Below are 24,707 nucleotides of genomic sequence, written 5' to 3'. Positions count from 1 at the left end.
GAGCAGACGGAGTGGCAGCTCTCGTCAACTTACAGGGTCGCGAGAAATTTAAAATTGCGATCTAAGTAATCGACTAAAGTACGTGAGATCATGGTAATCAAATCAAATCAATATCCCAGTGTGTGGGATCATGGTAATCAAATCAATATCAAAGTGTGTGGGATATTGGTGAAAGAAACATGCGTGAAATCCCCGGTTGAACCCAGATAACCCTTTTCATCATTTTCGAAGGACGTTGTGTGTTCTCAATAAATGTGAAATGTGAGTGTACATTGTAATTCTCGCGGAGTTATTTCTAATCTCGCGATAGTTGTGTCGTCACTTGAATATGGCGACTATGTTATATTTTTTATCCCAAAACGGATCGTTTACGACACTTTATTCGAACAATCAAAACCTGGTGAGCCTGTGACCCATTCCGAGTGAGTAGGTGAGAATATGTATGATGTCTAAGAGCTTGTGTGTGAACACTCGTTCAGGAAAATCACCGATGAGTCGGTCCGCGGTGTTATTGTTGATAATTATTGTTGATGTCCGGGTACACATCCTCACAACTTTTGACCATGGGCCCGGTATACGCCCGTGTATACGCAGCTTGGTCGATGTTCAGGCCTTTATACTGACTGATATAACACAAGACATGTTCGAATACCAAGCACCGACAAACCATTGATAGACTTGAACTGTTTTCGAATCTTCAACTTTCTCACGTCATGTGTGTACACTTGTACATATTATTGGGCTTCACAAGAGATACTTGTTGCAGGGAAAAGCAAACAAACAACAAATGTGTCAAATCCCTTGAATAATAATAATAATAATAATAATAATAATTATTATTATTATATTTTCAACAATACACGGGTTGAGAGAAATTGCAAGACAATCTGGAAAAGACATTATCCTAACTCTAACCTTAACCCCTCCCCCAGCCTCCCCAATATTCAATTGTATGTGTATATGCCCCTCTACATAACCATAGTCCCTGCGACTGTGACATAACATTACAGTTGTAATCAAGAAAGGCATGTACAATTATTTTGAGGGGGAGATAAAGGGTATGGTTAGGATAGAGAATATCACATGATGGCAGTACAGCGATAGGGATTGATTTTGTTCCTGTGTGCATATTTTGCTGTATAATTCTTATGATATCTCTAGTATTATAATACATGTTTATCTTGTTCCTGCATGAAGTTATACTATAGTGACGTTTATGTCACAGCTCTCATCACGTGCTGAGAGTTGGGACAGCGTCGGCATGGCGATGGAGGGTAGTGCAGCTAGATACAGTTGCATGGATGCTGTACTAATGAATGAATTTAATTCAGAATGTTTGTGTATCTTCTTGAAATGCTACATCGACATGAAATAATAACTCTTCTTTGAATACTGTTTTGCCATTCATGTGCACAATGACAATATCAATATCAGCAAATGAATAAGATTCCGATAAAGCAATTATGAATATCATCATAATCGTATCATCTGCAAGATAAAGAACATGAAGGAATAAATATTTCAACACGAGATGAGATCCTGTAACATGAACGTAGCTTATTATAACACTTCTGCATTCAATTTTAACAAAGAAATTTTTTTGAATGTGACGTCAATAGTCTTGAATAGAGGGACTGTGAATATATCAATGTTTGTGATGTAGTTTAACCCAAATGAAGGGAAATTTGAATTTTTAAATAAGTTCTGACTTGTTTTAGAACAGTAAAAATTGCAGCTTTTAACAGAATAGTAATTTCTATATTGTTTTCGGGCTCCAGAAATGGCAGTAAACATTGATTCTATGTCCATCCCGCGCTTCTGCAGCCAGTCTAGACAATAGTATCAATGAAGTATTCAGGCAGAAGGTATCGCAAGTTTGATTGAACTCGTATGGGAATATGAATTACATATTCAATTATGCAAAGCATAACATCAATAAAATCTTTGAAATAAAAGTAGCAAACATTGCATGTATCTATGGTGTACCTTTTCAGATTTGAAAAAAATCAATTTACTGTAGAATACTTTATTTTTGCTTGGAATTTATTTTTGCTGAAGGGATGATTCCGTGAAAATAAAATCCAGCGAATATACTTTTTTCCCTATATTTCACATTAAACTCATCAAAAATCAGTGAAAATAAATTCCATACAAAACACCCAAAAAGCCTTTTCAGCGAAAATTAATTCCAGCGAAAATCAAGTATTCCACAGTATTAAAAATCAGTAATGTAGTCTCTAAGATTACTGTAAAATGACAAATATTCACTGGGTTTAAATTTCGCTGATTTACCATTTCACTCATATTCAGTGGGTTTTAAATTCACGGTTTTATCATTTAGATAATGTGTTCTATGCTAAATTTTAAATATTCACTGGGTTTTAATTTAGCGCATTTTCCAGTCAGCGAAATAAGCAAAATTAAAACACAGTGAATAATTAACCTCTTTACAGTACTTTTAAAATGTTGCTAATCAACAATAACAAACAGATAAACATTTGTCCTGATCCTCACGATATGCAAAAATCATTTGTCTTTACTTCCTCTTTATATGTTGAAGCTTATAATTTATTAATAGCTTTTCATTTCACTCAAGCTTTGCTACAATGCTACTAATATTTCACAGTCAGCTAATTACCATAGGTTTCTCTCGATGAATGAAATTCAAAGATTCTATATTCAGGGAGGGGGGAGTATGCTGTGCTTGTCATTTAAACTGGCCACTTCACACTGACTGTGTTGTATTTTAAGACATACCATAGTGTTTGTGTTAGTGAAGCACCATAACACTACATAGATATATTGTAGTTTACATCTGTCTTGGAGAATATCTTTATTGTAAAAGTTATCACAATAAACCCATTGTCCAAAGAAATTGTCTAACACATTGTAAACCTAGTTCATGTATTTCAGTAACTTTGATGTACACTGCACATCTTATGTTGATTCATTTTAACAGATTTCTTACATTGGAATACAACCTTAACTAAAGATGCCTGCTGAAGGGAAGAAGAAGCTGTACGTTGCCAGGTCGATGGAAGAGCTCAACAAAATGGCTGATCATCAGTTGGTAAAAGGCTGGAATATTAAAAAGTGAGTGCACATTAATTACTTTGGATTAACAAACTTTATGTATGATGTTTGCTTTAATACTGGGTAATGAGTGTATGCCAGCATATGTATTTAATTAAACAAGTTTTGTGGTTATAACCTTGCCAATATACTTACAAGTTTAAAATTTTGCCTTGCACATTTTTTTGATAGTTTATCAGGTAAGCTGGCATGCATGCATTCCATACACAGTCAGAACATACATGAAACAGTAAGCTAACAATGTATTCTTACGGTACATACAGCATGTACAATCTATGCTTACAGTCTCATAGCACCACCCTTTGTACTTTTGATGACAAGTGTTTTTATATTCAGCAATAACAGTTTATTGTTATTACTATAAGAAATTCATGATGTTATGTATCATAAAATATCAATTCACTGTTATATTGCATGTACAATGTATGAATATCATTTGCAAGACATCCAAGATCATGGTTACATCCATTTGATTTACCTTAGAACTGCAGTATGTGTAGTGACAGTTTTTATCAAACAATCTGTTTATTACATGATGTACACTTTAAAATGGGTGCTCTTGAATGTGTATACACAGTATCATGGGAACTTTGGTAGTATAGGTAGGAGTGTTCTGCAAAATCAAAAACAACCCTTTTCTACAGATTTTCAAATATTTTTGAAAAATCAAAACACCTTTAAATTTCGAGAAAAACTGGAAAGATACATTGCCTTTCCATTCTGTTCAAACATCTGTGTGCATCTCTGTGTTCTCTCTTGACCTACGAGTAACTGTCTGTCTTTTAAAAAGTACCCCATGCAAACTTGGATTTATAAGTATACTCTTTTCTCAGTGAATTCTGAAAGCATATCAGCCCAAATCTCTTCAGGTATAGTATCTACAAAATGTGACTCACACTTCTATAGATTTGCTTATTTTTGTAATATTCCAAGATATTTTCAACACTACCAACAACCAGGTTTAGTTCCCTTACTATACTCTTCATTATTTTGGGTCTTTGCGGCCAGAAACCTTATTTTCTGAAAACATTTTGAAATTGGGTATTGGTTGATTTCAGTTATTGTAGTTCAGCTTCTAAAGTGTTCAGTGCAGCAGAACAGCAGTTCAAACTGGGAGATGAAGAGAAATCATATGTGCTTTATATGAAATATTTTAATATTGTGAAGCAGATACATAAAACTAAGGAATATAAAGCAGATAAGGTAAGTTACTTTTATTATTTTTATCTTCTAAATACAAGGACACTGTTAAGAACCACTTATTAAACCCAGTGTTGACCAGAGTCACACATCTGGTCTCAACCTTGATTACTATGTTTAAGCCTGAGGTGTAAAATAAGATCGCAGGGCTTAAACGTCTTCTTGCTGTGACCTATAGTAGGTGAATAGGGGGCGATAGATGTGAGTGAAATATAAACCAATAAGACATACTGAATGCAGGTTTAGCCCACTATTTAAGGAATATTATTATACATCTGTCACCACAATGCCATAAGTTACAGCGTGCAATAATTTTGCGGTATTTTATGGGGTATTTTCATCCTACCATATAAGGAAGTGGAAATTCCAAATATGGAATGATTGAGCACGTAAGCGTCCTCTCTTAAAAACAAACATGGCTGCCATTCGGGTTTGGCCGGACTCCACACACAAAGAAGTTCGCTGATTCTGTTATAAACTTTTTGAATTTCAGCATTCCCATGATGTATCCTTGGAACGAAAAGATGTATAATAATAAGGTTAATACGAGAATACCCCAAAGTATGCACTCAGACAGTACGCCGCCGTCTTCGTGCATACTTTGAGGTATTCTCGTAATAAGCTCATATTATACAGAGAAACCAATCATTTCGTTTAAACAGTTTTTGGAAATATATCGGTAGTACACCAGTAGAGACTGGTGGAAATTTTGTTTTTAGATTTTTTGTACATCCTTACTCATTTCATTTATTGTTTTTTATTATCAGAAATTTTTTACTTCTCTGCTTGGCCAATCTAGTAGCATCATAGCAATTGAAAAAGCTGAGATACTGGCTGAACATCTGAATAAAAGGTAAGTTATTTGACCAGACGTTTCTTTCATGAATAAAATAGTTCTGTTTAGATCATTCCCTGCTCACTGCGAGATCCCACGTTGTGTGTGAAATCAGACACACCTTGAAACATGACAAACAATGGTCATATAGTAGTAGCAGCAGCTCTAAGCATCGTGTGGATCCAACAAATGTATTTTGGGATATTTTCATGTATATTAATGTACTTTACACATTTGATGATAGTCAATTTTAATGAAGTAAGAGTATAATAAAGATATAGTCCTCTCTGAATGATTGGAATGTCAACATTCAGCTATAAGAAAACAAAATTTTGAATTCAAAATTAAGGTATCGGGACTATTATTTGCATACTTGTTTTCATCCTCTAATTGTGATAAAATGACTACAAATAGACCCAGGAAAGTATATATTTTTGGAATCGCCAGACTTCAAGCTATTCACAAGTGTATTTTGCATGCCGGTATCTGCATTCTACGATGCGTTACTCAACCAAAGGTGAAAAATTACTTTTTCTGTAAAAAAAATATTTACGCATTTATGCTGGCTATAAGAAGTATTTTTTTCACTTTTCTTAGTTGTTCAATAGTCTGGTAAATTGAATGTGTCTGGTCAGTTTTATTCAAGCAACGCGTTTTAAAAAATAGTGTGCTGAATTTCAATTACTGTTTTAGTCGCATTGCCCCCAACTCAAACCACAACTCGTTGGTAAATAATCGATGAAATAGTTTGTCTGGACACATTCAAGTTACTCTCACTGTCACCTTAAAGTGTGAAAATTTGGTGTTAATCCGATGACAATAAGTATACGTTATTTTTTGTTAAAGACCTTGTATTTTGAAAAACATAAACTCCTAGAAAACGTCCATGAAGGAACAGCAAAGATTTTCAAGCTTGTTTATCGGCACGATCAATTTGTTTTCCCATCAAGGTCTGTTTTAACATGTGTAGGGACATCCAAATGTGTAAGGCTATTGGAAACCAAAAAATAAAGGAATGGGATAGCTATAATTGGATAAATTCGGCATATGAAAACACCAAAATCAATGATTTTTTTCAGTGGCTGTGTGACCTTGTGTCTGACACATTCATATGCAAATGACTAATCTGTGAAACAAATAGGGGCGGAGAAAAACCACTAAAATGTTTGGAAACACTAATTGTGTGTCAGATAGCTACTGATAACACATCCTAACATTGCTTTGTCTTGAGTTAATCTTTGAAACTTATAGGCACACAAATTAAACCTGTGTTGTTGATTTTGGAAAACACTACTGAGGCTGCCTTGCTTCCCTTCAGAAAATCTACATTTTAACCAACTTACATGACATTCTATGTTATGTTGACTTTATCAGATGAAAGTTTATGGTGCATTTCATCAATTAATAAATAAATGTGAAAATCTTAATTTTCAACACAAATAATAGTCTCGCTACCTTAAATCATTTAATTTTTACGTTAAATTTTGCACTAAAGATAAATTCATCTATTTCATTACAGAACAGTAACAAACAATTATTCCAGGTAGAAATTATCCTAATTAACATACTCATTAAAACATAATGCATACAATTATTTACTAACAAATCTCTTATTACATAAAGAGTGAAACAACTACACACGAGTTTTCAGCAATTTATCAGTTTGGTTAAAAAGTTGTAGAAATAAACCATGGGATAATAACTGTGACAGTGTTAAACCATTATGTTGGTAAAACAAAGTGCTGTTTGTAGCCTTTGGAGAATGCATGTTAATTCCCATCATGGCACGCTTGGTGATGATGTCATAATTATTCCCAGATACTCTGAATTTCAAGAAGAAGAAGAACTTAGAAAGAGGATTGAAGATGAAGAAAGGATGAAGTTGGAAACTGAGAACGATGAAAAAGAAGATGAAAAAAATAGCAACCATGAATCTCTAGAAATAGGTGAGTAATGTACACTATTGTTTTTATTAATTATCATAAAAGTGTAATACCCATAGTGTGTGCAATGATTACCTAAAGCATCACTGGACACATACTTTCATATTCCTATACCTACCCAGGGATGTCACCAGCCCAGCAGGAGTGCCAGTTGGTCATGAATATTAATGAGCTATGTGAATATTAATTGGTCATTGAATATTAATGAGTTTGGTTGCAGTGCAAATATTTTTTTATTGGAGTTAAAACATTATGTTTCACAATTTAGAAGAGGTAAGCTACCTATATCAGGGGTTAAGTTATTCTATGGCAAAAGAATGAAAAGAAAACCACATGTATAAGCTGGTGATTATTGTCAGCTTTCCAGTATTGCATCTGACATCACTCCAGTGAATCAAACATAGGCGAGTAGTTGAGGTTTGATAACATAAAAGAACTTGGCTTTCTCAGTAGAAAAAGAATGACGCTGAACAATCTAGAGATATACAAATTGTAACATGGTGCCATGAAAACTACACTATTGCAAAGCACTGAACAGTGTGCCAAACTCCTTGGTCACACCTTACTTGCATTTCAATGAAATGGAATGGTGAATATTCATAACATTAGCTGACTTATTATTTAACCTGTACTGAAAGCCATTTATATATGAACATCTGCATAGTGTTCACTATCTACTACCTGATCCAGAATTGTCGTCACCAGATTATACTTTTAGACAATTATGAATAATAATAATAAATTTGATAATTTTGAAATGTTTTTATTTATTTCAGTATCCACATGTGCTGAAGGTGAGATTACACCAGTACAACTTTATAGTCTCTTTGAAGATGAAGATGCGTCTGTTCTTCTGATGGATGTTAGACCGTCAACTCAGTTTGAGGTCTCACGCATCACACACAGACAATGTATTAATGTTCCTGCTGATATTATAAAGCCAGGGTAAGTTGAGGCAAAACAAATTTTGTTTGCTTTTATTGTGTACATGAAAAAATGTAAAATCCAATATTGATGTTGACAGATAAAATTAAAATAATTGATTTTGTAATGTATTGCTACAAAGTGTATGACCGCTTCATTTTGTTGATTTCTAGAACATTAACAAGTGCGATAGAGAAAGGCTTATCAACTGACGCCCTTGAGCTTTGGAATAAACGAGGATCTTTTGATTACATAATTTTATTAGATTGGGACAGTGATTTGTCATCAGTGACTGTTGGGTCAACTCTCCATAGTCTCAAAGATGCTATATACAAGGTGTGTTATCCTTTCTAGTATGAAATATTACCCACTCCAGTAATTCTAACCACCTTCACATGCTTTCAATCAAGATGTTTTATATTTGCAAGATATAAAACTTTCTTGATCTATTCTGAAATTACTTTCATTGCCATCTTTTTTTCTACAATTATGGTAATACTGACTAAAACTCATCTAAAAAAATGTAATTAATTTTTTTCTTACAATTAAGTACAAAAATGACAAGGTCTCAATGTGCAAAGTAATATTAGAAATGCTGCAATCATCATGCCACATTTCATATGGGTTTCATGCAATGTATAAAATGCTTTTAAAACGTACACAGTCAGCATGGCACTTTATGTTCAATCTCTTATACCATGTGTTTACATGCTGCCATTGTATCTTAACAGGTGGACTTTGTAGTGATTCATACATTCTGCCGTTAACCACTAATTATTATACATATACATCACTAAAAACAATGAGATTTGCACAAAAATCTGTTCTAATTAAAATTGCCCTTATGTCACCAACATGTCATACTTAAACATCTACCTTTGATTACATCGGATGAAATAAGGGTTATAAGACACAATGAAATCATAATCCTGTCACCGAATGCAAATGTTCACACACCACAAAGCTTTTTTTGTTGCTATTTTGAGCTATACTGTAATTGAATGAATGAATAAACTTTATTTCACCAAAAAAACAAAAAAAAAACAACAGTAAAGGTAGAAGTTGCACAGGTAGTAAATACATATAAATAAGTAAATAATTAAATAAATAAATAAACAAATGAATAAATAAATAACGAATTCTACTTAGATAACTTTTCTTTTTTTTGGTGGGGATTACAGATATAGTTCATCAGAACTAGTCGAGTTCGTAACCCCTGATAATCAATATGAAATTATGATAATCAATAGGAAATAGGCTTTCAGGAGAATACCACACTGTATGCTGTCAGGCAGTTTAGGATTGCACTGACCTCCATTTTGCAGTAACCTTGTAATAAATTCGTAGTATTTTATCTCAACAGTGGGACTCTGTAGTGATTGTTAAAAGTAAACCTTTAATACTGGAAGGTGGTTATGATGCCTGGCTGCTACATTATCCACAGTTTACAACCAATCCATCAATACCAAGACCACCAAAATATAGAGAAGTTGCTGCCATCACCACACTCTGTAAGTTATTTCCATGTTTGTGGGATATGCTTTTATTATACATGTATTATAGTTTGTGTGCTTTCTCACTTTATGATATTGTAATTAAATGCACAATATATTGTTATTACGGTAGTTTATATGAACCCTATATGTAGGGCATCTAACCTTTTTACCACATGTTCCCTCATTACATCTCAAATTTACTAAAAAATTCTGTTTACACTTTTCTACAACAGATAAGAACAAGAATCGCCAAATTATTTGAGTAAAAACTGAAAATTGATCACATTTTGTCTCTTGGCTCCAAAATCAGTGTTTGTTTCCAGAAATATTGAAAAATATAAAAAAAGTGAACAGGTTAGAATATGGATTACTTAAATAGGAGTTGAAGTCAAAACTCTTTTTACTTACCACTACACTACTATCTGCCCATAGCAACCTTTTTAGTGCAAAAATTATCTTAATTCAAATTTACATGTGAAGTAACGTGTATATAAAAGAGACCTGCTTAATGAAACCAGTCACTATTCTGTGTATAATGGCCATAATGATGAAAGATGATTGCACTGTTGCCAATAAAGATGTTCATAGTGTTCATATTAAAGACATTGCTCACTAGATTAATGACCATATATAGTCATGTAACCTCATTAAAAATGCATAGTATGTCTGGAGCATTATTATAAAGAAATTAAACCATTCCGTTATTGAATGCATTGGGCACAAAATTTGATCAACATTTAATAATCATATATGTCATGTTACTAATTAAAAGTTCATAACTATCATATCTGGAGCACTATTGCAGACACTCATTCAGTGCTTGTAATCAAATGCCAAGGGATCTGCAGTCTATGATGGCTTTCTGATTTATTGATTCTTCAGCTGCAAATATCTATTATAAAATTGCCTCTTAAACTAAAAAGTTATTGTCATATTTCTATTAACAAATTGATTAATAAACCATCATTTGAAGACCACCTTTCTTAAAAAAAATTGTTTATTAAAGTGCCTTTAATTGTATTACACCGGTGATGTAGTCATTTATATGACTACTTTATCATGTCATGTGTGCTGATACCTAAGACTATGGGGATACATGTGAAATGAAACATCAACTACAATTTTCTTTTATAATTTCTTGTATATTTGTTTTCTTTTTAGTGGATTTTGATTACCCTACTCTGGAGGATGAGCCCCCTAAAAAACCACTGACTTCCTCGGAAAGCCTGCATGACAATTTTAATGGTTCGCAGTCTAAAGATTTGGTTCCTGGTATTCCTTCCAGTAATTCCTTACCAGCTGTGGCTCCAATGCCTCAATTTGATAGATCAAATAAACCCAAATCATCAGAACCATCACCTGCCATTCACAGTGTAAGCATGCCACAGCTGAAATCTCTTTCTCTGGATGATCAGTCAGCAACACTTACCAGAAATCCCTCTGTAGATAGGAGTAAGAAACCCAACCTTTCTGATGGAGTTGTCAATGATACTGGGAAAAGCCCTGAGGAGGAAAAGTCAAATATAATGGAAGAAATGCGTGTACAGCAAAGAGAACTGGAAGAAAGAATCCGTATTGAAAAGGTACGCATAAAGGAAGCTGAGAATGCAGCAAAGAACCAGGAGATGCGACAGAAACAAGAAGAAGAGAAAGCTCGTTTAGAGAAACTTAGACAACAAGCAGAAGAAATGAGAAAGGAGAGAGAAAGGAAAGAGAGAGAGTTGGATGAAGCAAAGAAAAGGGCTGCTCAGCAACAAGAAGACCGAGTGAAGCAAGAAAAAGAGAATGCCTTGCGAAAAGATGCTGAGATGCTAGCAAAAAGGAAAGATGCAGAGATGCGAGAGAAAAGAGAGGCTGCGAAGAAGGATGCAGAGATAATAGCAAGAAGGGAAGCTGCAAAGAAGCAAGAAGAGCAGGAAAAAACAGAACAAGAGGCTTTGAGAATAAAAGCAGAACTGGCAGATCAAGAGGAGCAACAGAAAAGAGAGAGAGATCAAGAAGAGGAAAAGAAAAGGCAACAAGAGGAGCATAGAATACTGGAGGAAAAAAGTAAACAAGAAGTAGAAGCTGCACGTGTGAAGGCGCAAGAAATAGAGATGAGAAATAGAGAAATAGAACTAGAACGTCAACGTAAGTTGAGAGAAGAAGAGTTAGAAAGGATGAGGAAAGCAAAAGAAGATGATGAGCAACGAAAAAAGCTGAAAGAGGAAGAGGAGAAAATGCAACAGATGAAAGAAGAAAAGATAAGAGCTGAACAAGAAGCAATTAAAATCAAACAGAGTGAACAGAGATTGAAAGATGAGCAAGAGCAATTAGCAAAACAACAAGCTAAAGGAATGAAGAAAGTACAACTTCCAGCTGGATGGGAGAAAAAATTGGATTCCAATACTGGTAGATATTACTATATAGATCACGGAACAGGTACTACGCATTGGAAGTTGCCTGATACTGTCACACAAAGTGGAAAGCCTAGAAACCGGGACTTATCATCATACAAAGTTCCTCTAGAGAGTGAACCAAAAAGTAATCTAAAAAGATCACACTCATCACCAAATGTTGCTCAGTTAGTGGACAGTGATTTAAGAAGACCAACGCCACAATTTGACAGATCTAGCAAGCCCCTCATAAGGTAAGTTTCAGTTCATTATGGTAGGGACTATGATAACAATGATAATGTTTGTTTATGAAGCCATTCACTGTAATTTACAATACATGTATGTGTACCCGTGTTTTGTTTTGTTTTTTTATTTTAATAACCCTAAACACTGTATGTATGTAGACATAACTATCTGTTTGAAAACCACCCATAATATGCAATGTTGTGCTGCTGCAGGCATTACAAGTGCCCCTCCTGAGATATTTACACATGATTATATTGCCTGTTTATCATATTGACTAAATATGTGACAAATACCATTAAATCTGTATTCACCATTCCTCATAGTTGTAGATTCTCTAATAGAAGCTGCACCTCTCTGTTGTATTATACCATTTTAATAGAAGCCACGGCTTCTAATACAGATTTTACAGTACTACCTATCTTCACCTTATAATTTAGCCATGTCAAGTTTGTTGAGTTATAATGTATGCATGAAATGAAACATTTTTTGAGCATTTTCTTATCACACATAAATTGTAAAGTGTAAAATTGATTGTTTTTCAGACCTTCGCGTCCCAATGTAGAAATACGTACTTCAGATGTATCAGCAGCCCAAGTGAGGAATCTCAATCCAGTATTTGGTAATCAGGTAGGTATATACAAGTAACATATTAGTCTCCATGGTAATATTATTTTGATACAGCACAGTGTGCTGGTTGGGGATATAGTGGTAACTGACATCCCTCTGTATGTCTTTACATTTGTACAGTCATCATATCAAGACCATAGGGACATTCACACAATGTTATTTTGAAGACATTTCACTAGATCTTATCAACATATTTAATGACCATATATGGTCATATAATCTCAATAAAAATGCATAACTATTAATCTGATGCTGTAGTGCAGATATAAATGTTCAAGCTTATAATAAAGATGCCTGGAAATCTGCCATCTCTGATGGCTTTCCTTTACTGTCATAGACAAGATTTCTAAAAGTCAACATTTGTTACATATTTCTTCTTTGTGTATTGCAGGGACGTGCACTTACCGGCCTCAAGAATCTGGGAAACACATGTTTTATGAATTCAATTATACAAAGTTTAGCAAATAGTACTCCATTAGCTACATACTTCATAGAAGGATCTTATAAATACCACATTAACAGGTGAGATGTGTTACCTAGTAGTAATCCTGTGAGTGTTTATGTCATAAATCCAATAAACTATCGAAGTAAGGATGAAGTTAATAGAGTAAACATATTCATATACTATTTGTATTATTGCAATGATTTGTACATGCTTGTCTTCAAAGATTCTGAGTTGTGAATCATTTAACAAGTAAAATGCTGCCTGTGCAATATAAAATACAAGTTATAAATCATTGCAAAAGCTGTTTATTAAAGATGTATGTTATGGTTGCCAGGGTAACACACTTACAGATGGATAATTTCATTGATGCATGCTGTATGTATCTGAAAAAAGATTACCCCTCCCCAATCTCCAATAAGAGGATCCTCCTCCAAGGATCTCTGTGGACTCTTTTTCCTTCCCTTCACACACCTTTAGTTTTCAGTATCACATATGATTCCCAGTGCTTATTTTAAGGCAGGGTTACAAAATTGCTTGCTGAATAGGAAAAAAAGGGCATCAATAGGCATTGTGTTGAACTGTTCCATTGACTTTACCTTAGATGTACTTCAATGTGATAAACTATTCAAACCATCTTGAATAATATATTTTATTTCAACAGGGAAAATAAATTAGGTCGTGGTGGTAAAGTAGCAGAAGAGTTTGCAGTGGTTATCAATGCTATATGGTCTGGTCACTACCGATCTATATCACCGCGTGATTTCAAATTAACAGTCAGTAAGTTTGTACCTCAGTTTGCAGGATATGAACAACAAGATTCACAGGAATTTTTACTATTTTTATTAGATGGACTTCACGAAGATTTAAACCGGGTAAGCATCTTGTATTACTATTAATGTCATTTATTAGTGCTCATTATTACCTCGATGGTATTAACCATTTTACCACTATTTCCCTCTTTTCATCAACAATTTTCATTATAGTTTCGTTTATAGTCTGCGCTTTTCTTCAGAAGATTGCCTTAAATTTTTTCTGTTTTCTCTTGTTGAATATTTAAAAAATATAACAAAAAAATGCAGAATAATTTAGGAGAGAAAGTCTAGTGGTGAAAAGGTTAAGTAAACATATATCAATGTGGAGCATTCCAGACTGGACTTGTACCACTGTTCACCAAGCGCCACTACCATATCTCATTTTTACATCTGGCTACAATAAATTGTATCATTATTGCCATCAATGGCGAAAATGGTCACCATTTAAAAGCATGTCATCATCAACATAAATGTGTATGTTACAGTATCACATTTCAATTTTCTGACAAATTTATGATTTTTAATTTCTTCCCTTTTGTGAAGTAGCTGAACTAGTTTGAAATTGGCAAAACAATGTTGTAGCATTAGCATATGTGATGTCAGAAATAAACACATTCTTAATAATCATTACCCGTACTATGTATTCCTGTAGAGAAGTACTAGTACAAACAGAAGTAGATGCCTTTGATATTGTTGTACTGACAAGAATTGAACCAATATTCCTCTTACTGTGAGATTATGGTTCAGACCAAAATGTCCTAATACCCCTGTAAAGCAAGTATTGTTAGAAGTTACCCCCGCAGTAGCATTAGTTCCCTATTTTTTTACTTTCTTGCATTTATGAGTGTTTTTGTATCATATGAACACACAATCACTGACATTTCGTAATAACAACAGGTTCATGACTGGCTTTTTCTCTCAATAAATATGGGATGTTAATGTTAACTATTACATATATCTATTGCTTCAGGTAAAGCATCGTAAGTACATTGAAGAAAAAGACAACACGCACCTTACAGATGATCAGGCAGCACAGCTTGCATGGAATAATCACAAACGTTTAAACGAGTCAATCATGGTGGAGTTGTTCCAGGGACAGTTCAAATCCACTCTACAGTGCCTGTTCTGTCAGAAGAAATCAGTTACATATGATGCATTTATGTACCTATCTTTACCACTACTATCAAATAACAGATGTTCATTATATGTAAGTAGATTCCAGACTTCTATGTATAGCGGCTGTCTAGATTCAACATCACATCACTTCCACATCCATTATGGATTGCACTGTGTGAAGATTAAAACAGTATGTGTGTGTGATGGGGTGTTACCAATTCATTTATGCAGAACATGCAATGCTATGTAGAACCTACTTATATATTTGGATAAGCTAGCTTAGGCAAATATAAAATTGAGAAGATCCTCGGCCGGGTTGAGGTTTGTCACTGGTGGCTTGGCCTGAATTAGGGTAGGTCACTGGTGGCTAGGCCTAAATCTGGGTATGTCACTGGTGGCTGGGTCTAAATTTGGGTATGTCACTGGTGGCCAGGTTTAAATTAGGGTAGGTCACTGGTGGCTAGGCATAAATTTGGGTATGTCACTGGTGGCTAGGTCTAAATTTGGGTATGTCACTGGTGGCTAGTGGCTAGGTCTAAATTTGGGTATGTCACTGGTGGCGAGGCCTAAATTTGGGTATGTCACTGGTGGCGAGGCCTAAATTTGGGTATGTCACTGGTGGCTAGGTCTAAATTTGGGTAGGTCACTGGTGGCTAGGTCTAAATTTGGGTATGTCACTGGTGGCTAGGTCTAAATTTGGGTATGTCACTGGTGGCTAGGCCTAAATCTGGGTATGTCACTGGTGGCTGGGTCTAAATTTGGGTACGTCACTGGTGGCTAGGTCTAAATTTGGGTATGTCACTGGTGGCTAGGTCTTAATTTGGGTATGTCACTGGTGGCTAGGCCTAAATTTGGGTATGTCACTGGAGGCTAGGCCTAAATTTGGGTAGGTCACTGGTGGCTGAGTCTAAATCTGGGTATGTCACTGGTTGCTAGGCCTGGATTGGGATAGGTCACTGGTGGCTAGATCTAAATTTGGGTATGTCACTGGTAGCCAGGTTTAAATTAGGGTAGGTCACTGGTGGCTAGGCCTAAATCTGGGTATGTCACTGGTGGCTGGGTCTAAATCTGGGTATGTCACTGGTGGCTGGGTCTAAATTTGGGTGTGTCACTGGTGGCCAGGTTTAAATTAGGGTAGGTCACTGGTGGCTAAGCCTAAATCTGGGTATGTCACTGGTGGCTGGGTCTAAATTTGGGTATGTCACTGGTGGCTAGGCATAAATTTGGGTATGTCACTGGTGGCTAGGTCTAAATTTGGGTATGTCACTGGTGGCTAGGTCTAAATTTGGGTATGTCACTGGTGGCTAGTGGCTAGGTCTAAATTTGGGTAGGTCGCTGGTGGCTCGGCCTAAATTTGGGTATGTCACTGGTGGCGAGGTCTAAATTTGGCTATGTCACTGGTGGCTAGGCCTAAATTTGGGTATGTCACTGGAGGCTAGGCCTAAATTTGGGTAGGTCACTGGTGGCTAGTGGCTAGGTCTAAATTTGGGTAGGTCACTGGTGGCTAGGTCTAAATTTGGGTATGTCACTGGTGGCTAGGTCTAAATTTGGATATGTCACTGGTGGCTAGGTCTAAATTTGGGTATGTCACTGGTGGCTAGGCCTAAATCTGGGTATGTCACTGGTGGCTGGGTCTAAATTTGGGTATGTCACTGGTGGCTAGGTCTAAATTTGGGTATGTCACTGGTGGCTAGGTCTTAATTTGGGTATGTCACTGGTGGCTAGGCCTAAATTTGGGTATGTCACTGGAGGCTAGGCCTAAATTTGGGTAGGTCACTGGTGGCTGAGTCTAAATCTGGGTATGTCACTGGTTGCTAGGCCTGGATTGGGATAGGTCACTGGTGGCTAGATCTAAATTTGGGTATGTCACTGGTAGCCAGGTTTAAATTAGGGTAGGTCACTGGTGGCTAGGCCTAAATCTGGGTATGTCACTGGTGGCTGGGTCTAAATCTGGGTATGTCACTGGTGGCTGGGTCTAAATTTGGGTGTGTCACTGGTGGCCAGGTTTAAATTAGGGTAGGTCACTGGTGGCTAGGCCTAAATCTGGGTATGTCACTGGTGGCTGGGTCTAAATTTGGGTATGTCACTGGTGGCCAGGTTTAAATTAGGATAGGTCACTGGTGGCTAGGCATAAATTTGGGTATGTCACTGGTGGCTAGGTCTAAATTTGGGTATGTCACTGGTGGCTAGTGGCTAGGTCTAAATTTGGGTAGGTCACTGGTGGCTCGGCCTAAATTTGGGTATGTCACTGGTGGCGAGGTCTAAATTTGGCTATGTCACTGGTGGCTAGGCCTAAATTTGGGTATGTCACTGGAGGCTAGGCCTAAATTTGGGTAGGTCACTGGTGGCTAGTGGCTAGGTCTAAATTTGGGTAGGTCACTGGTGGCTAGGTCTAAATTTGGATATGTCACTGGTGGCTAGGTCTAAATTTGGGTATGTCACTGGTGGCTAGGCCTAAATCTGGGTATGTCACTGGTGGCTGGGTCTAAATTTGGGTATGTCACTGGTGGCTAGGTCTAAATTTGGGTATGTCACTGGAGGCTAGGCCTAAATTTGGGTAGGTCACTGGTGGCTAGTGGCTAGGTCTAAATTTGGGTAGGTCACTGGTGGCTAGGTCTAAATTTGGATATGTCACTGGTGGCTAGGTCTAAATTTGGGTATGTCACTGGTGGCTAGGCCTAAATCTGGGTATGTCACTGGTGGCTGGGTCTAAATTTGGGTATGTCACTGGTGGCTAGGTCTTAATTTGGCTATGTCACTGGTGGCTAGGCCTAAATTTGGGTATGTCACTGGAGGCTAGGCCTAAATTTGGGTAGGTCACTGGTGGCTAGTGGCTAGGTCTAAATTTGGGTAGGTCACTGGTGGCTAGGTCTAAATTTGGGTAGGTCACTGGTGGCTAGGTCTAAATTTGGATATGTCACTGGTTGCTAGGTCTAAATTTGGATATGTCACTGGTGGCTCGGTCTAAATTTGGGTATGTCACTGGTTGCTAGGCCTGGATTGGGATAGGTCACTGGTGGCTAGGTCTAAATTTGGGTATGTCACTGGTGGCCAGGTCTAAATTTGGGTAGGTCACTGGTGGCTAGGTCTAAATTTGGGTAGGTCACTGGTGGCTAGGTCTAAATTTGGGTAGGTCACTGGTGGCTAGGTTTAAATATGGATATGTCACTGGTTGCTAGGTCTAAATTTGGATATGTCACTGGTGGCTCGGTCTAAATTTGGGTATGTCACTGGTTGCTAGGCCTGGATTGGGATAGGTCACTGGTGGCTAGGTTTAAATTTGGGTATGTCACTGGTTGCTAGGCCTGGATTGGGATAGATCCCTTGTTGCTAGGCCTGGATTGGGGTAGGTCACTGTTGGGTAGGCTTGGATTGGGGTATATAATTGGTGGCTACCTCTGGATTGGGATAGGTCGCTGCTGGCTAGGCCTTGATCTGGACAAGTTGATTGTAGCTAGGTTTTGATTTGGATAGGGTGCTGGTGGCTAGGGCTGAATTGGGTCCCTGGTTTTTAGGGTGTTATATATTTTTTTATTGCCAAAATTTGTATTTCATAACAAGTCTGCCAAAATAGTAGATACATGTAAATTTAATTAATAAATTGGTTGATCTAATTTAGTCACTTACAATAAATTATATGCTCTGTTCTAGGACTGTGTTAAGAATTTCACCAAGTTGGAAAAAGTAGGCGGTGCTGACAAGTGGTTTTGTCCAAAATGTAAAGTTCACAGAGAAGCTAATAAACGTATAGAAATCTGGAAATTACCGCATATCCTGCTTATACACCTCAAACGGTTTGTCTTCTACATAAGCTCATATTTGAATATTGGTGTAATTGTAATTTGCTAAATTAACTTCATTAACATCTTTAGGTAGCATCCATAATGCCAGCTGTTAATGTACAAGCCTACTCATAAATGCAAAAAACCCAGAATTCATTCATTTTGCAATAAATTGTATTTCCATGAAATTTAAGGATATTGACTTAAAAAAGTTGGGGGTTACCAGCTTAATTATCAAGAAAATTATGGTTGTATTTTAGTGAATAGTTGCCATTTTATCAGTATTATAGTGCTTTTACCATAGGTTCCCATGGCAGAATTATTATGCCATATCTCAAATTGTAGGCTGGTGACATAGGCTGAAAAATCATACTGTACTTGACCATGTTAGCGCCCAGTGTCCTCAACTCAGAAAATCATTATTGTTGAGGTGTGGCGGCATTGTTAAAGAGTAGTTTATGCACGCTACCGAGGTCTACACATTCACAACTTATTCACGGCGGTCAATATCCTTGCTGTATCACATAAAAATAATTACTAGTATTAGTTAAGCAAGTTTTATGATTACACAGTCAAATTGGGGGCAATTTAAAAGGGGATAATAACCCGAAAATAAAAATGTCCCAAAAGTGGTGGGGGGGGGCGCTTAGCTGGTCGAGTACAGTATATTGTGAATGATGGGATACAATGTGGGTTTATTTTTGAAAGATATTACTGGTAGGATAAGTTTCTCAAAATATGTCATTGTTAGCACACAAAAAATTATATTTTATAGTGCCATGGAACAATAGCTTCATGATTTTATATAATAAACCAATGAATATTGTCATGTGATTAATGACCAACTTTCTGAAAAACTGTCATCATAGATGACAAATTACAGATAATTATATAATTGTACATGTATATTTAAAAAAAATACAGTTTTGTGTTAATTACCCTAAATGCTATTTTTGAGCAATTAGTTTATCTTTATTTGTACTACAATTGTTTTACTGTATTTATTTTGTGTATTGTTTACTAGTAATACTTAATTATATAAATTTATATTCATTTCAGGTTTTCCTATGAAGGAGTCTGGAGGCATAAACTACAAACAGATGTAGATTTCCCTATAAATAATTTAGATATGAGTTCACATGTTATTGGACCAAAGAAACGTAGTAGTTATAATCTTTATGCAGTATCAAACCATTATGGTACTATGGATGGCGGCCATTGTAAGTAAATATGTATGCATAGTATCATTTCCCTTAGACCTTCTTGTGCAGCACATTTTATTTGCATAGCAATGTACTGATACATTCATGAGGCATTCTACTATCCGCATTACATTCATTTATAAGATTTCTCTGGGGAATACTTTGGTTGCCATGGGTCACAGGTGTGACATCTCTCAGGCTGCTTGAGGCATCACATCAAATATTCTTATGTGTTGATGATGTTACTGACTCCAGCCAGACTGATATACAGTTTCCTTTCATTCATAAATTGAATGAGACAAGGGTGTAATTGAATGGTGAATTGATTGGGCAGAAAGATTTTCTACAACGCCAAGCACTGTCTGAATGTATGCAATAAAGGTATGCAATGAAGAAGTCACCCGAGTTGCAATAAGATTCCAAGATTGCAAATTGCAAGAGAAACTTAAATTTTTAGTATTCCTAAACTCAATCGAATTGTAACTAGTGACAATATTGTTCAGAACTGCAATCGATGATGCACACATTACGTGAACGTTTCAAACCTCACAAAACATGGTTATGAAAGTTGCATATCCTCGTCTTATTTAAGTCCTTGCTTCAGTATGTTAATTTTGTAAAATTCACTATTGGTAGGTGTTGACCTTTACCAGTTGTTTGTAACATGCGAGTCTTCCGGGGGTGGGGGGGGGTGGGGGGTTTGTAATTGGCTGTCATTTCCACTACCATGGCCATATTATTTTTGTTTGTGGACAGCAGAAAAACTATATATCTGTTTCACTGGAGTTAGTGTTATTGAATTGCATATGATGAAAGTTATTGTTGGTTTTATATAGTTGTATAATTGCATGCATTGTGTATTTGATAATCTAATATGTTTATTTTGCTGCCACATAGATACAGCATTCTGTAAAAATGCAATAAGACAAAAATGGTATAAATTTGATGACACGGAGGTCTATGAAATGCCAACACGAAATGTCAAGGTATAACACAATATTTATTCATAACATATAGACATATTAGTTTACTGCATTAGAACAATACATTGTTTTCTTGCTGGGTGCTTCATATCCGCGGCATTGAGCCCTTCTGAGTTTTTACTTAGAAGTATTTAAAGCGAGGGCACGCTGGGCTTGGCATGATATGGAAAATAATTGTCCTGATGTGAGGACGCACTTCCCATAGCATTATGAGGTCAGGCAATACAAGGTATATAATAATCATCATCTATGTATGCTCAACCCTTTAAATGCCAAGTCAAGTTTTGTCACTGTTCACAGAATAACATCTGCATAATTTTTTATTTGAATATTTTTTCCAAAAATATTTTTCAAGACTTTTAGCTAATTGAAAATCATCTTCATTTGGTTAAATGAAAAAAAATATCTAAAAATGTGCAAAGCGTTGTCTCCTAAAATTATATCGTAGTTCGTATCAGTTATAATAGAGCTTATAATATGACTGACATGAACTTTCATAAACACCACTATGCAGAATATTTTTAGATTTGGATTATTTTATTACAAACTAATTACAAATATTACAAAGTAATCAGAAAAAAAATTACAATTATTGTCATATGGATTTATATTTTGAAAAAGTATTCCTTACATGCATAAATTATATTAATTTTTTCTGCTGAGCCACGCCTTTAAAATACTGATTTAGAAATAGTTTTATCAAGGAAGACTTGCAATAGTTTTTTATATTAGTCTGCATACTTGTTTTAATGATAGATATTCTGTAGCATAGAGACTGAGGAAATCAAAACTCAAACTGAACACTAACTTGTTATTTTCATTTTCATTTCCAGTCGTCAGCTGCATATATCCTCTTCTATACCTCAATTGAACTTCCACCTCCGGCAATGCATACATTTTGATGTCACCACCAAGTACTGTCATGTGTGCATCAAAGCCAGTAGTACCAGGATTCTGAACATGTTTACAGTAAATGTTTGCATTCTTCTTCTGCTACCTGTTTCTGCTTCCATCATTAAAATGGAAGGGAAAATCAACTGATCTAATCATCATAAGATTTTTAAGTGGACTTTATAATTGGTAATTGGGGTTCAAAAAAGTAGAATGAATCTAAATGGTATAGTGATGACGAATAACATTCAGAGGTTTGAAAAAATGTACATGTTTAGTTAGGATACAATAACTCTCATCTGTTCTGGCAAATTTTGCTGACAATTTAACTCTTACTTTTATGACCATTATGTCTTGAGTACAAGAGCACACTTTATATGGCCTTTTTTTCTACTGCTTCATTCTAAATGTATAACTATATGAAGTATTTCTTGTATTTACAAATGCTAAACATTATTTATGACACACTCAATATTGTAAACAGAACTTTATTTGGCATCAAGGGGGGGCACGCTGCTGGGACAATCTGCCTGTACAAAGTTGAAAATGACTGACTGCCTAACAAACTATAACTAAGCTATCTAAGATAACGTGTCCCACAGCGGGCCCCCCAGATAGGTCAGTTAGTGACAGTACTAATGACCTTTAGCACCTGGTAACAAAACATACAGAAAACTTCTTAAAAACAAACTGCGATAAAGATAAATAAATGTTAACTATTAGTAATCAGTAATGATTATGAGGTGAAGCTGTGGTAGCTGAGATAAGACTACCTGGTAGAACAGCGAAGACTATTGACTACCTGAGGTAAGTAAGTTATCAGTAGTGCTGCGGAGGCTGCACATACTAGCAGAGACAGCGTAAGCCGAGACCACGTAAGGGTTAGTAAGGCAGCGGAAGCTGCCTGGCAAGGTAGAAATGGCGGAAGCCATAGCTACAAGTATGGTAGGTTAATATACATGAGGATGAAAATAAATACATACTATATATAAACTAAGAGAAAACACTTGGGTGAACTATAAACACAAGGATGACAAAAATACATACTAAAAATAAACTAGGAAAAATAAATCTTGGGGGAACAAATGAGTATAATCCACTAATATGAAGCCCCCTGGTGGTGGTTGGGGCTGGTGGCGGTTCGTACAGAATCCAGAAATAAACTTCAACTTGCAACAAACATAACCGCTGACGCAGATAAAACTGAGAAACTGATGCCAACACGAGATTATGCAAATCACCGTGTGATCATAAATACAGTCTAACATAAACATTAGACTCCCATTTATGACACACTCAATATTGTAAACAGAACTTTATTTGGCATCAAGGGGGGGCACGCTGTATACAAGGGGAAATAACATTTGTGTATTTTGTATTTATGTAAATTAACCTATGTTTAGCGTTGTGCATGAGGCAGTGCAACTGATTGCTGAATCTTTCAATTTATTCATGGTATAATCCTGAAACTGAAAAATGTGGGTTTACAGATAAAAAAAATCCCACTGTTTTGTTCAGAGTCTTGTAAATTGCACTTGAATTGGTGCTCTTACTCAATTTTCTTGACTGTAACTAAAAACTGTATATATACACTTTCTTGTGGTGTTTCCAATATTTAGTGATGTCTGGTTACAATACAGTTTATAGTACATTTTTGCATTTACATATATGATATTGATACATCAATTAGCTTTGATCCTTCAAAAGTGGGAAACACTGACGTCATTGAACTGGAATGTCACAAAAATAAAACTCCAGAGCTGTCTATTTCACTTCACTTTGCTTATTTTTGTTGTCATTTGTCTTAGAGCTCATCCTCATTCCTTTTCTATGCTAATTTTACTACCGAGTAGTCCTAATACAGGGAAATGTCCCTGCTTCTCTCAGTCTTGAGTCAAACTCTTATAAGGAACTAACCTGTAAGAATTCTTCATTTTAGCATAAATTTCCCTTTTTAGCTCTTTGTTTATTACCCGTAAGCATTTCTTTGATAGTTTCATTCAAACATTCTATGATTATTTCACATCTTCTTGTTTTGTGATTTGATAAACTTGCATACAGTCTCTTTTCATTTTTTGGTGTTTTTTTCAATAAAATAAAAAATTGTATGAGTGTATAAATGCTGAAAGCTGAGTTAAATAATATTTTATTGAAAAAACACCAAAACAAAAACAAGACACTGTTTGTAAATCTATTTATTTGATTAAAATTTTAGCTTACTGGTGTCCATTCAAAGTCAGTTAAAGCAAATCTATCAGTGTTTTGGATCAAACCATTCTTCCCTATGTGACTTACGATATGTTGCGATGTTACAAAATTAATTAAGAAATATCAACTATGCAAAGATCTATTTTCAACAAAGTGTTGAAATAAGTTTAAACAGTAAATATTCAACACCCCTCCCTTTGTGTAGCCATTCTATTGATCACCACAAAGGAAATGAACATGGGCCTGTTTTATATAATTTTGTACATAAATTGTAATTTATAATGTTAACTGTCCACTCATTGCTCATTTAAGAAAGTTGCTGCTCTTTATTTGTAATTAATTAATAGCTTGTGACTTGTTCCATTGCAATTAGTATTTTGTAACTGTATTACTAAAAGTAATGTCATCATAACCTTGACTTTTGGTTTTGTCAATATAAGTTTCAGATTTGAATCATGTTGAAAACATGCATGTTGAACTGTTCTGTTTGAAATTAACATATTGTAATTAAACAGATGTACCAAACTTA

The 24,707-nt window shown here is 35.7% G+C and overlaps 1 protein-coding gene across 2 annotated transcripts; it reads left to right on the top strand.

Annotated features, from left to right (window-relative positions):
- The first annotated feature begins 309 nt into the window (after positions 1-309).
- LOC100367006 (ubiquitin carboxyl-terminal hydrolase 8-like) lies at positions 310-24,707 on the top strand. 2 transcript variants are annotated; one of them, XM_085506881.1, is made up of 17 exons: positions 310-422; positions 2,960-3,093; positions 4,152-4,296; positions 5,061-5,146; positions 6,947-7,074; positions 7,848-8,016; positions 8,169-8,331; positions 9,359-9,506; positions 10,653-12,120; positions 12,655-12,739; positions 13,131-13,261; positions 13,846-14,056; positions 14,967-15,203; positions 18,764-18,906; positions 19,954-20,114; positions 20,994-21,082; positions 21,913-24,707. In XM_085506881.1, the coding sequence occupies exons 2-17, from the start codon at positions 2,993-2,995 to the stop codon at positions 21,979-21,981; spliced, it is 3,534 nt and encodes a 1,177-aa protein (XP_085363007.1). In that variant the 5' UTR covers positions 310-422; positions 2,960-2,992; the 3' UTR covers positions 21,982-24,707. The 2 variants fall into 2 exon arrangements, with proteins under 2 accessions (XP_085363007.1, XP_085363006.1); XM_085506880.1 differs by having other exon boundaries at positions 310-430.

Source organism: Saccoglossus kowalevskii, chromosome 13 (genome assembly GCF_978046115.1).
Source record: "Saccoglossus kowalevskii chromosome 13, keSacKowa6.1, whole genome shotgun sequence".
Taxonomy (NCBI): Eukaryota; Metazoa; Hemichordata; class Enteropneusta; family Harrimaniidae; genus Saccoglossus; species Saccoglossus kowalevskii.
This window is presented reverse-complemented; position numbering and strand designations above follow the sequence as displayed.